The sequence below is a fragment of the Bison bison genome, unplaced genomic scaffold (assembly GCF_000754665.1).
Source record: "Bison bison bison isolate TAMUID 2011002044 unplaced genomic scaffold, Bison_UMD1.0 scf7180017851016, whole genome shotgun sequence".
Classification (NCBI taxonomy): Eukaryota; Metazoa; Chordata; class Mammalia; order Artiodactyla; family Bovidae; genus Bison; species Bison bison.
The window spans coordinates 390891-403621 of record NW_011481589.1 but is presented as its reverse complement, the minus strand read 5'-3'; the positions used below and the strand labels follow the sequence as shown (position 1 = coordinate 403621).

Below are 12731 nucleotides of genomic sequence, written 5' to 3'. Positions count from 1 at the left end.
AGTTACTTTACTAGCGTGTGAGATGAGCGCAATTGTGCGGTAGTTTGAGCATTTTTTGGCATTGCCTTTCTTTGGGATTGAAATAAAAACTGACCTTTTCCAGTCCTGTGGCCACTGCTGAGTTTTCCATATTTGCTGGCATATTGAGTGCAGCACTTTCACAGCGTCATCTTTCAGGATTTGAAATAGCTCAACCGGAATTCCATCACTCCCACTAGCTTTGTTCATAGTGATGCTTCCTAAGGCCCACTTGACTTCACATTCCAGGATCCTTATATCTTCTTTGGAGAATGTTTATTCTAATCATTTGCCCTGTTTAAAATCGGTTGTTTGTCTTTTAATTATTGATTTGTAGGCGTTCTTTACATATTCTGAATATAAGTCCCTTGTCAAACATATGATTTGCACCTATATTCTTGTGTTCAATGTTGTCTTAATTTTGATGCAGTCTTATTTATTTATTTATGTTTTCTCTTGTGCTTTTGATTTCATGGTGTGAGATAGGGGTCCAACTTTATTCTCTTGCAGGTGGATATCCAGTTGTCCCAGCATCATTTGTTGAAAAGACTATTCTTTCCCCCATTGAATTGTCTTAGCACTCTTGTCAAAAATCAAATGATGATAAATGTGTAAGGATTTATTTCTAGACCCTTCAATTCTTTAAGCACTTTTTTTTTTTTTAACTTCAGTGAAGCCTGGTATTTGTTTCTGAAGTGTTGATGGCAATACCCATCCAGTAATCCTGTGAAAAGTAGACATTTTGTTAGTAAAATTCTTGTCCTCAAGCCTGTGTTTTCCCCTCCATGTAATCTGACCTTGTGGTCAGGAGGTAAGTATAGTTGGCTCTGATTCAAATTTGCCTCTTTTATGAGGTGTATTAATGTTCTTCCCTTATTAAAATAGTGATACTTATTAGTATTCTAAATATTTCCTAAAGGTGGACAGCATTCGTTGTCTTACCTACTTTGAGGGAGAGTTAATGAAACAAACTTTGCTTTTGTTTTGAAGTTACTCTTTAAGTAATGTGCCACAGCAGTAAATACTGTGATTTTGATTTCTGCATATTTCTTTTATCACAGGTGATCCTTTCAAGGATGATCCTTTTGGGAAAATTGGTTAGTGTTTTATTGAAGTCCTTCTTAGCTTTAATTTAATTCTTCTTAATTGTAAGCTTATGTTAATATTTATGAATGAGAGATCACAGTTAGGTAGTTTTAGGAATGCACTTCCTTTTTACTCAGTTTTAAAATTGACCTAAGGCCTCACTAAGATGTATGTACCTGGCATTTTCAGAGAAAAAGTGACAGATACTTATGAATTTGCTTAGTAAACTGTTAGCTATACTTTATAAAAAATAACATTAGTGCCTATACTTTGATGCTTTTAATACATCAGATGATTCTTTGATGCTTTTAATACACTTCTTATTAGCCAAGGATTAGATAAATAAAATGATCTACATTACTATAGGGTTTAGAACTTTTTTCCCCCCTACAATTACATCCTATTACAGATCTTAAATAATTACTATGTCAGACTTTTTAAGATTCTTTCTCTGGGATTTTCACAAATCTGGTGTGCCATTTAGTTATGGTTCCCAAACCTATTCCAAACAGTTGGCTGTTATCATTGAGCCCAGAGAGAGAAATGCATTTAGAAATTTTTGTTGTTTCTTTGCTTCCCTGGTGGCTCAGATGGTAAAGAATCTGCCTGCCATGTAGGAGACCCAGGTTCGATCCCTAGGTCAGGAAGCTTTGTGGAGAAGGGAATGGCAACCCACTCCAGTATTCTTGCCTGGAGAATCCCACGGACAGAGGAGCCTGGTGGGCAGAAGTCCATGGGGTCGCAGAAAGTCAGATATGACTGAACGACTAACACTTTCACTTACCATTCCTATGTGTTCTTTTTTTCTTTCTTCTTAGTTATAATAGCATAGAATAAGGATCTTAAAAATGGGATCACTTGATATTATGTGCTAATTTAAAAAATCAATTTATTAGGTGAAAAACTCTTATCAAAACCACAAAGAAAACTGTGATCCTTTCCCCACCCCCAAAATTAGAATCACCAGGTTAGAGGAAATTATTTAAACCTAGCATGTAGGCAACATTGTGTAATAAGTGTTGGAGTTATTGACTTGCTTTGGATGAATAATGAATAAGTAGGAAAGAATGTTAATTAAAACTGCTTAACTAGATGTAACTGTCTATACAGTTTTATGACCTAGATAAGTAAAGTACCTGACTTAGACTCTACAGGAGTCAAAATGCCTTTTAATTAAGGCAGTTGTCATCGGTGACAGGAAATTTAGAGTAATAATTTTTTAATCTCTCATATTTGTGTTGTTTTTTTTTAGATCCATTTGGTGGTGATCCTTTCAAAGGGTCAGATCCATTTGCATCTGACTGCTTCTTCAAGCAGTCTTCTACTGATCCTTTTGCCACTTCAAGTACTGATCCTTTCAGTGAAGCCAGCAATAGCAATAACACATCGGTGAGTAGGAGGGTTAAAAAAATGTTAAATGGACCACAGATGTTCTAAGTGAGTTTCTTTTTTTCTTTTATAAGAGCAGACAGTTTATTGTCTGGTGAAATAACAAAATCATTACTCATTGCTAGATAGTAAATTTTTTGAGGGTAGGAACTATATCTTACAAAAAATTTAGTACACATGCCCTGCCTGTACTTTGGTTCAGTGATCAGTAAATATATGTTAACTTCTGTTTAATGGTCAGAGAAGAGGTAGGGAAAGAGACAAATGTGGAAAAAAAAGCAATTTACCAATAGTAAAATCATATACTATTTGAGTCATCTTTCAAAACCGAAAGATAGAAATAATTCAGTAAGTACTCACTCTAGACAAGAAAGTTGTTTGCCAAACTGCCACTAACTCCTGGGAATGAGACTCATACCTTTACCTTTCTTGTAAATCCTGTCCTTCCACATGGCAATATAAGGCATTTAGATAACAAGCAAAGGACTTACTGGCCTACTGTATTTTATCTTTAAGAAAATGAGTATACAGTGGATCTTTTGTATTCTGTCTACAAATAGATGAGTTAAGTGAGTTTCTTGAAATACACAATGATGAAAGAATTCTCTTGCAGATTACTTCTGATGGGCGATATAAAAATTTCAGTCTTATCGAACCTATCTAGTTTTTGGTTCAAACTGGCATTTCACACTGTGAGCACCCACTGAAATTGACAGAATACTCATGTCATCCGAATACTCATGTCATCCAAATACTAAGTCTGCCCTTCAAAGGACAAAATATTATCCCATTGGGGATTTAAAAAATAAATGATTAAAAATCCATAAGCCAGTAAAGCATTTTGAAAATATTTGGTATACATTATTGAAATAATGAAATCAATTTAAAGAGAATAGCATTGATTTAAAAAAAAAATCATTTCTGTTATTTTGTGGACACATCTAGAGTGTTATTCTTATAAAGATGTATTAATTCCCACTAAATGTCAGACTCTCCTGATAATATACATAGTACAACAATTACTATTTAATAACCACTCACTATGATCCAAGTACTGTTGTGGGCTTTATATTCATAGTTTCTAATCTTCACGTCAGTCTTACAAAGTAGGTGTTGGTGTCCCTATTTTAACAATAAGAACACTGGAACTCAGAAAAATTAACTAAGGTCAGACAACCAAGTCTGGAGGCTTTGAAAACAAAATCTTTATATTAGGATATTTAAACACATGCAAAATAGAGTAACATAATGAAGTATTTTAACCTCTGTGTATCTATAGCCCAATTTCAATAATTATCAATGGTTTTGGAGAGGTTTTTAATTTTTTTTCCTTGTTCGTTTGGTTTTTTTAAGTTTTTATTTGAAAGCTTATTTTTTGAGACAGGGTATTTCACACCTGTAAGTAAACCAGATCTATAAAGGAGCAGTTGTTGACAGACATGTGAAGCAGAAATTTTGTCTTTTAGTACTCTTAGATTAAGAGAACTTCCTTAAAAGCGTAATTGATTATTTTAAAGGTAATAAACTTTGGTATTCCTGAATTGCTTCCTTACTGTATTCAGTAAAGAACTACTTGGCCAGCAACTGATTTTTTCCACTGTTGTAAAACTAAGCAAATGCCTCTGTAACTGAATATTTGTGGTTTCCACAGGCTACTGGATACTCTGTGTTCCTACAACACTCAGTTTGTAGTGTGGACCCATTTGCCAAATTCTTCTCGAATTGCCTGCAACCTGAGTTCTTTCCCTCTCACCTTATTGTAGCCTCTTGTTATCTACTCTTATTGTTTAAAAAGCAAGAGGCCAAAGCAACTCTTCCTAATTTAAAAATAAGCATGTTTCTTTTCCTCTCCCCTGGTGAAATTTTTCTACCATTCATTCTACTAATTTGTTCCCTTTCGGTTTTTGAAAGCAGCAGTGCCCTAGCTGACAGCTCTTAATTTCTCCATTCAAAACTGTAAACTAAACACCAAATTGGCAATATAATAATAGTTAAACATTTATCTAATCTCTTCTATGTGCCAGGTATGGTGCTAAGTTCTTTTCATGTATTACCTCATTTAAGCATCACAATAATCCTATGAGGCTCATGTATCATCCTCATTTTAAAGATAAAGTAAATGAGACGTTATTATGTGTAAGTAAGTTAGTAAGTGACAGAACTAAATTCAGACTCTATCTGACCAAAATCTAAGGTCCTCACTACTGTAGTCTAAGATTCAGACTCATTTTTTCCTAACTACAAACCCCTGCTTTTGGTCATCTTTCTTCTTTTCAAATAGGCCTCTGTTAATGCCATAAGATATGAATCTCTCCCCACAAGTCTTTTTTTGTTCCTTCAAAGATGGTCTCTGTTCTCAGAGGGACATAATTTTAAAAAAACAAACCAAAACAAGTGCCATTTTCTACTGTCCTAGCTAGCATATGGTAGCTACATGCTAAGTCATACTGTGAAAGGAGGGAATGAATGGCTGATGTAGAGAAGAGAGAATTTCAGTGATAGATTAGGTTAGGCGACCTTATAGGAGGATTTGGAACATTAATTATAAAATCACACCATCTGAATTTTAGTCATGAAAATTACTTTCGTATATTAAATTGCCTAATTACCAAACTGAACATAATATAAAGAGAGTTTTGTGGGTGCTTGCTCCTTCGTAGGCTGCACAGTCCATCCTGTTCCTCTTGCTGTCTCAGTGCCCTTTTAGGGTAAGTGCACAGTCACTAGTGGTAAAGAACCTGCCTGCCAATGCAGGAGACATAAGAGACCCAGGTTTGATCCCTTGGTCAGGAAGATCCCCTGGAGGAGGGCGTGGCAACCCACTCCAGTATCTCCAGTTCTCTGTCTGGAGAATCCTGTAGACAGAGGAGCCTGGCAGGTTACAGTCCATGGGGTCACGAAGAGTCAGACACGACTGAAGCTACTTAGCACTCACGCACAGTGTATGATAAAGGAATAGAATTAAACCTGACACACATATAGGCCTACTTTTTCTCTCTCTCTCTCTCTGAGATGGTAAATAAAACTACAAGCTGTTTAAAACCAGGTCTGTTAGTTTTTCCTTCTCTCACAGTTGGGGGAGAAGCATTAATAGTTGGTGACTTGTGTTATCATGTCAGTGACTGTCTCACATTGGTATTTTAATTATCGTATTAGGAACCATGGAGAGTTACTTTGCTATACAGACCAGCTTGATTTTTTTTTCCCCCTTGATTGCTGTTTATTCATTTAGCAGATAATCAGAGTATAAGCTAATGTGTTCATTTTATAAAAATGTAAGTTAACCATCAGTTAAAATTTTCCGTTCTAAAAGCATCACTAGTTATTCTTTCTGCAAGTAATTTTTTTTAACGGATCCTGTTTTATAAAAAGAGAATATACTGTAAGTCTCAATGAGCATTGTTTCTCTCTTATCCATTACATCTGTATTACTTGAGTTCTGTAATATCCTTTGAAGTTCAGTTGTAATACCTAAGTTCTTGATGATTAGAAGTAGATTGTGTAATACAGATGACATTGATACTCATGAGTCAGAGTAGGAGATAAATATTCCAAAACTGTTTTTGTCCCCCTGTTATCTAATTGTATGCCAAGACTTTTAGCTGGCCTCTTAAAAAGAACCTGATGCCAGAAAGTTCAGTTATCTTCCTAGATATACATTTTGTTTGACTGTGATTTAAAACCAAGCTGAAGTAGGAAGATAGTTCAGTAGTCAGAATCTCTGGCTTCTATAAAACATTACAAAGTCCTCACTCTTTGTAGCCATTCACACTTAACATTTGCTCCAGATTTTTTACGTGGCTTATTATTTAAAGTGGCTGAATTTTTTTTTTAGAAAGCATTCTCTCTCTCTCTCTCTCACACACACACATTAACATTAGAGGAAGTTGGGTGAAGGGGATATAAGGTCTTGTGTTATCTTTATAGCTCTTCTAGAAATCTACATTTATTTCAGAATGAAAGTTAAAGAATAGTGTGCATCTAAACAAGTAGCAAAATTATGAAGGAAAGAAATGGATACCAATGCCAGGGTAATAATAATCTTTACAGAGGGGAGGGATGGGATTGTGATTAGAGCAGGCACATGAAGACTTTTGAGATGTTGGCAGTTTCATAGATGTTCACTTGATACCTTTTATTAAGTGATTCATAATGTTCCATACATTTTTCTGAATGTATGTTATGTTTTACAGTAAAAGATTAGAAAATGATATGAATCATTTCAATAAGATTGCAAATCAGTAGGGGTAGACATTTGTTCCTAATGCCTTGTGTTTCTTAATTAGTTTAGAGTTTGTGAAGAATATTTTCTTTGGTGCGGCAATAAAGTTTCAGCTATGAAAAGTTTCCTCTCTCAATCATGACTGTGTGTGATTTGTTTAGGTAGAAATGTTAAAGCACAATGATCCTTTTGCTCCTGGTGGAACAGTTGTTGTTGCAGCAAGCGATTCAGGTAAGGAGATAATTTTCTTTGAACAGTAAACATCACCCTTTCTTTCAATTTCTTTTTTTTTTTTTGGTCTTTATCAAATATATTCTCCTATTTACTTGCTTATGGTTTTAAGATTATTGCATAGTTATTAGATTGGTACAAAAGTAATTGTGCTTTCAGACCCTGAATTTTAAATCATTTTAACTAGGGTCAAAGCTATGGTTTTTCCAGGAGTCATGTTTGGATGTGAGAGTTGGACCTTAAAGAAGGCTGAGTGCTGAAGAATTAATGCTTTTGAACTGTGGTGTTGGAGAAGACTCTTGCGAGTCCTTTGGAATACAAGGAGATCAAAACAGTCCATCCTAAAGGAAATCACCCTGAATATTCATTGGAAGGACTGAAGGTGAAGCTGAAGCTCCAGTACTTTGGCCACCTGATGCGAAGAGCTGACTCACTGGAAAAGACCCTGATGCTGGGAAAGATTGAAGGCAGGAAGAGAAGGGGCAACAGAGGACAAGATGGTTGGATGGCATCACTGACTCAATGGACATGAGTTTGAGCAAGCCCTGGGAGATGGTGAAGGACAGGGAAGCCTGGTGTGCTGCAGTCCATGAGGTCTCAAAGAGTCAGACAGAAATGAACGACTGAACAACAACAGTAATGGGATCAAACACATCTGTATTAATCAAAATAGAAGCTATTAAAATCAACACATTTTTGCCAATGAGAAATAAATTTTATTCCTGAAGCATAAAAATCCGTGCTTCAGGATTTGACAGACTTTTGGAAAACATTTTCTGCATCTTGCTGGTTGTGGAAGCATTTTCCCTGTAAAAAGTTGTTGAGATACTTGAAGAAGTATTAGTTGGTGAGAGGTCAGGTGAATACGGCAGATAAGCCAAGACTTCATTGCCCAATTTGTTCAATTTTTGAAGTGTTGGTTGTGTGACGTGTGGTTGGGTGTTGTCTCAGAAGAAATTGGGTCCTTTTATTGACCAATGCCAGCTGTAAGTGTTGCAGTTTCCCATTCATCTCATCGATTTACTGGGCATACTTCTCAGATGTAATGGTTCCGCTGTGATTCAGAAAGCTGTAGTGGATCAGACCACCAGCAGACCACCAAACAGTGACCATGACCCTTTTTTTGGTGCAAGTTTGGCTTTGGGAAGTGCTTTGGAGCTGCTTTGTCTAACCACTGACCTATTTGTTGCTGGTTGTTGTATAAAAATCCGCTTTTCATCACACCTCACAATCAGGTTGAGAAATTATTCATTATTGCATAGAATAAGAGAAGACAACACTTAAAGGTGATGATATTTTTGATTTGTGGTCAGTTCTTGAGGCACTCGCTTCTTGAGCTTTTTCACCTTTCCAATTTGCTTCAAACACCAAATGACTGTAGAATGGTCAACGTTGAATTCTGGGGCAGCGTCTTGTGTAGTTGTAAAATGATCAGCTTCAATAATTGCTCTCAGTTGGTTGTTGTCAACTTCTCATGGCTGGCCACTTTTCTTGTCACCTTCAGGGCTCTTGTCTCCTTTGTAAAACTTCTTGAACTACCAGTGTACTGTATGTTCATTAGCAGTTTCTGGGCCAAATGCATTGATTTTGTGAGTCGTTTCTGCTGCTTTGACCCATTTTTGAACTTAAATATGAAGATCGCTCTTATTTGCTTTTTGTCTGACATCATTTTCATAGTCTGCAATGCATCTAAAATAAACAGCAAGTAAAATTTATTAGCAAAAAGCATAAAACAGGAAATATACATCAAAATGATATATAGCATAATCACATTTATTTAAGAATGTATTCCAATATCAAATGGCAAATTTCAACAGTATTAAATCCCAATTACTTTTGCACCAACCTAAGTATATCCTATGTTCTACCAATAAAAACAATGGTGTTTGTATATTACTTTCCACTTTCCTTTTTTTAATATATATTTTAAAGTATTTTATTTATTTATTTTTTAATTTATTTATTTTAATTGGAGGCTAATTACTTTACAATATTGTATTGGTTTTGCCACACATCAACATGAATCCTCCATGGGTGTACACGTATTCCACTTTTCTTATCATTTATTATCTCATTTACTGTTCGTGTTAAAGAGCTTAATATGTACTCTAGCAAACGTCAGTAAAACCAATAAAAATGTTTTTTTGCTTTATAAAAGACAGTGTTCCTTGGCAGTTTCAAAGTCAGTATTGATTCTTATGGATCGTGACCTAAATTTAAAAATTAGTGGCTTCCCATATTAGCAAAACTCCCTTGGGATTTCCCATGTTTTTCCAACAAAAATATTATAGGAAAAAAAAAAGAGAAGGGGGAAGGAACTTAAAAGTAAAAACAAATTTAAGGAGCCTATCACATAAATAATATGTGTAGATCTTGCTTGTACTTGATTTGAATAAATCAACTAAAAAAAGATTTATGAGATGAAAGAAATTTGACAGATTGACATTAAGAAATTTTTTTGTTTTTTAAGATGATATGAAAATGGCTATTTTAGTTTTGTCTTTTAAAAAACAGTCTTCAGAGTTCCCTGTCAGTGCAGTGGTTAAGACTGCATTTCCACTACAAGGAGCACAGGTTCAGTCCCTGGTCAGGGAACTAAGATCTCACATGCTGCATAGCATGGCCAAAACCAGAGAAACTAAACAAGTCTTTATGTTAGAGATACATTATGTCAGATTTAGAGATTAAGTGATTAAATTGGGGTTTGTGTCAAAATAATCTTGTGGAGTGAATAAACAAATGTGTTTAGGAAATAAAGTTGCTAAGTACTAAAGCTAGGCAATAAATACATGAGGGTTCATTATACTAGCTTTTTATTTTTATCTGTTTTGAATTTTTCATAATGAAAGAGTCTTGGCCTTTTAACACACCCCAAGTATGTCATACTTTTATTTATTTATTTAGGCTGCACCTTGTGGCATGTGGAACTTCCCAGATCAAAGATTGCACTAGTACCCCCTGTAGTGGAAGTGCAGAGTCTTAACCACTGAACCACCAAATAAATCCCATATTCCCATTTTAAAGGTCAGGAAAGTGAAGATAGGAACATTAAGTAACTTGGTCAAGATTTACAGTTTTATTAGATTTGAACTATAAAGCCAAGATTCAAACCTATGTCTGGTAGAGTCTAAAAGCTTTTTCAACTAAGTAACTGTTTTTTTCTCTCTATTCAATAGTTATTGTCTAGAAGAGCAGGGAATTAGAAGTAGACTCAAACATGTAAATACTTCAGTATCATGCTAAAAATAGGATGCCTTATTTTTCCAGATGAAAATACAGTGAGTTATTCAGTGTAGAAATTTGCTGATTGTGACAAATTGAGGATTATGAGTGTAGAGAAAGATTAGTATAGAAATGCCTTCACAATTTGAATTTCTTGTGCAAATATCAAGATGAGATTTAACAGTGTGCATTTTTTGTTTTCAGCTTGAAGATTAACATCCAACATAAGTAATAAAGAATGTAAAAAAGCAGATATGTAGAAAAAAAGATCTAATGTAGTGCTGGGTTTGGATTTAACCCAAAATTTAGAACTACAGCAAATAAGATTTCTGAAAGGCTTATTGTAACAAAAGTGGTCAAATTGTATCTTTTTAAAATACATGTGCTCTTTTAGAGTCTCAATTTTGAACTGATGAATTAATGTATTGATAGGGATATTATATGATAAAGGATAACCTAAGAGAATAAAATGAAAGGTTAATACATTTTAATTAACTCTTGATTGCCCACACTGAGGAATGGTAAGTGCCATGAGAATTCATTAACACTGCAAGCATTTAAAGAAAAGGGAGATGGCCTCCCTTTAGAGCAACTCATGAATGATTTCAGAGCAGAAGATGGCCTTTGTGGTATGCCTTGAAAGAATGGCCTACATAAGTAGATATGGGAAGAGTAGTTAAAGCATAGAGAGTAACATGAGTGAGGAATGGATGAAGGACATATGGTGCATGTTCAAAGAAAAACCGACATTTTGATAAAGCTTACTTACAGATAGAGGAATAATCAGGTTAAATAAGGCTAAGGTGGTAGATTGATCTCACTGTAGGTTTCTGTTGCCTCTGTTGGTCTTCTCTTTGATTTCCAGTTCCTGGCTCATTTCCTGTAAAGTGGTAGAGTAAATGACTATAGTAGACTGGAAGTGGGCTAAGGTTTGTTGTTATCATCATCATGGTAATAGATACCATTTACTGAGCACTTGGTTAGTTCCAGCACTACATGTGCTATTTTCTCATATTTGATCTTGTTTGATTCTCAGAGCAACTACCTGAGGAAATTGCTGTTATGTTTATTGTACAGACAAGGAAAACCAAGAAACGGAGAGATGAAGCCATTTCACAAGGTTAAGGAAGTAGTAATAGATGGACTCACATTCAGATGATGTCTCTAGTTTTCCACCAACCTCTTTGGTCCTTCCTTCTCTGTCTCTTTTCTAATTCTTTCTCTTCTCCCCAACTTCTTTATGTTGCTCTAGGTCTTAGACTCTAAACTTATCTTCTCTGTCTGTATTCCTTGGGGTTCTCATCTGGTTTTATGGTTTTACATACTCTCTCCATGTTGATTTCTAACTCTAGCCACACTTTTTCCCATGAACTCCAGACACCTGTATCCAATTATCTATTGACATCTCCACTCAAACATCTCATAGATACGTCTAACACAACATGTCTAACACCAAACACCTAATCTTCCTCCCCAAACCTGCTTCTCTTGAATCTTTCCCCATCTTTTTTTCCCCCTCAAATCAAAAGACTTTTTATTGCCTCTTAAAAACATTACAGTTGAGTCCATAGAACCATCTGGCATCTTGCTGTTTCTGCAGCTAGACCACTCAGATCTTATTCATCAGCCTGCTGAACTGTTCCTTTTTCAGAAACATAGATACCATCCAAAATTTTTCTGATATCCTTGTCTTCAACTGTGGAGGCTTGCTGAATCAAAGCAGACAAATTTGACACAAGTTCATTATCGTTTGCTTCAAGAATCATCTCATCTTTCTGGGTTTGACATACTGAACAAGCAGCCCCTGGCCTCTTCTGAACCCTTTGAATATAGTTTTCACCCAGAAAAGTTCAGATTTCAGCAAGAGAACCAGTCTCCTCAGTAACAACGCTGATGGGGAAGTGGACATACACAGACCTCATCTTGTAACAGAAGCCCAATATAACACCCTTGATCATGCTCTGACTACAGATCCTGTGAACAGTTGCCAGTTCCTTTCTGTTTCCCCACCATATGTCAGCCCAGAGCCTCTTCCTTTTCTTTCCAAGGAGACTGAGTTCTACATTGATGTGATTGAAGGGTACCTCTTGGGCCCTTCACAATAACTGTCTGTCCTTTCAGAGTAATGTCAAAATTTTTTCTGGAATGTTGACAGTCTGCTGAGAATGGTCTTCATTTTCACAGTAAATGCAGCAAAAAGCTTTCCCCATCCTCAGTTCAGTTCAGTTCAGTCACTCAGTTGTGTCCGACTCTTTGCAACCCCATGAATCACAGCACGCCAGGCCTCCCTGTCCATCACCAACTCCCGGAGTTCACTCAGACTCATGTCCATCGAGTCAGTGATGCCATCCAGCCATCTCATCTTCTGTCGTCCCCTTCTCCTCCTGCCCCCAATCCCTCCCAGCATCAGAGTCTTTTCCAATGAGTCAACTCTTCGCATGAGGTGGCCAAAGTACTGGAGTTTCAACTTTAGCATCATTCCTTCCAAAGAAATCCCAGGGCTGATTTCCTTCAGAATGGACTGGTTGGATCTCCTTGCAGTCCAAGGGACTCTCAAGAGTCT

General features: G+C 36.0%; 1 protein-coding gene and 1 pseudogene across 2 annotated transcripts in view; one reads left to right on the top strand and one right to left on the bottom strand.

The window, feature by feature from the left end:
- Nucleotides 1-12731, top strand: part of EPS15 (epidermal growth factor receptor pathway substrate 15) — a 140142-nt gene that overhangs the window by 103996 nt on the left and 23415 nt on the right. For both annotated transcript variants that reach the window (XM_010849679.1, XM_010849689.1), the window contains exons 19-21: nt 1080-1115; nt 2357-2493; nt 6877-6946. In XM_010849679.1, the coding sequence (XP_010847981.1) occupies nt 1080-1115; nt 2357-2493; nt 6877-6946 (243 nt within the window). The remainder of the gene's footprint in view (nt 1-1079; nt 1116-2356; nt 2494-6876; nt 6947-12731) is intronic.
- LOC104995694 lies at nt 9497-12436 on the bottom strand (annotated as a pseudogene).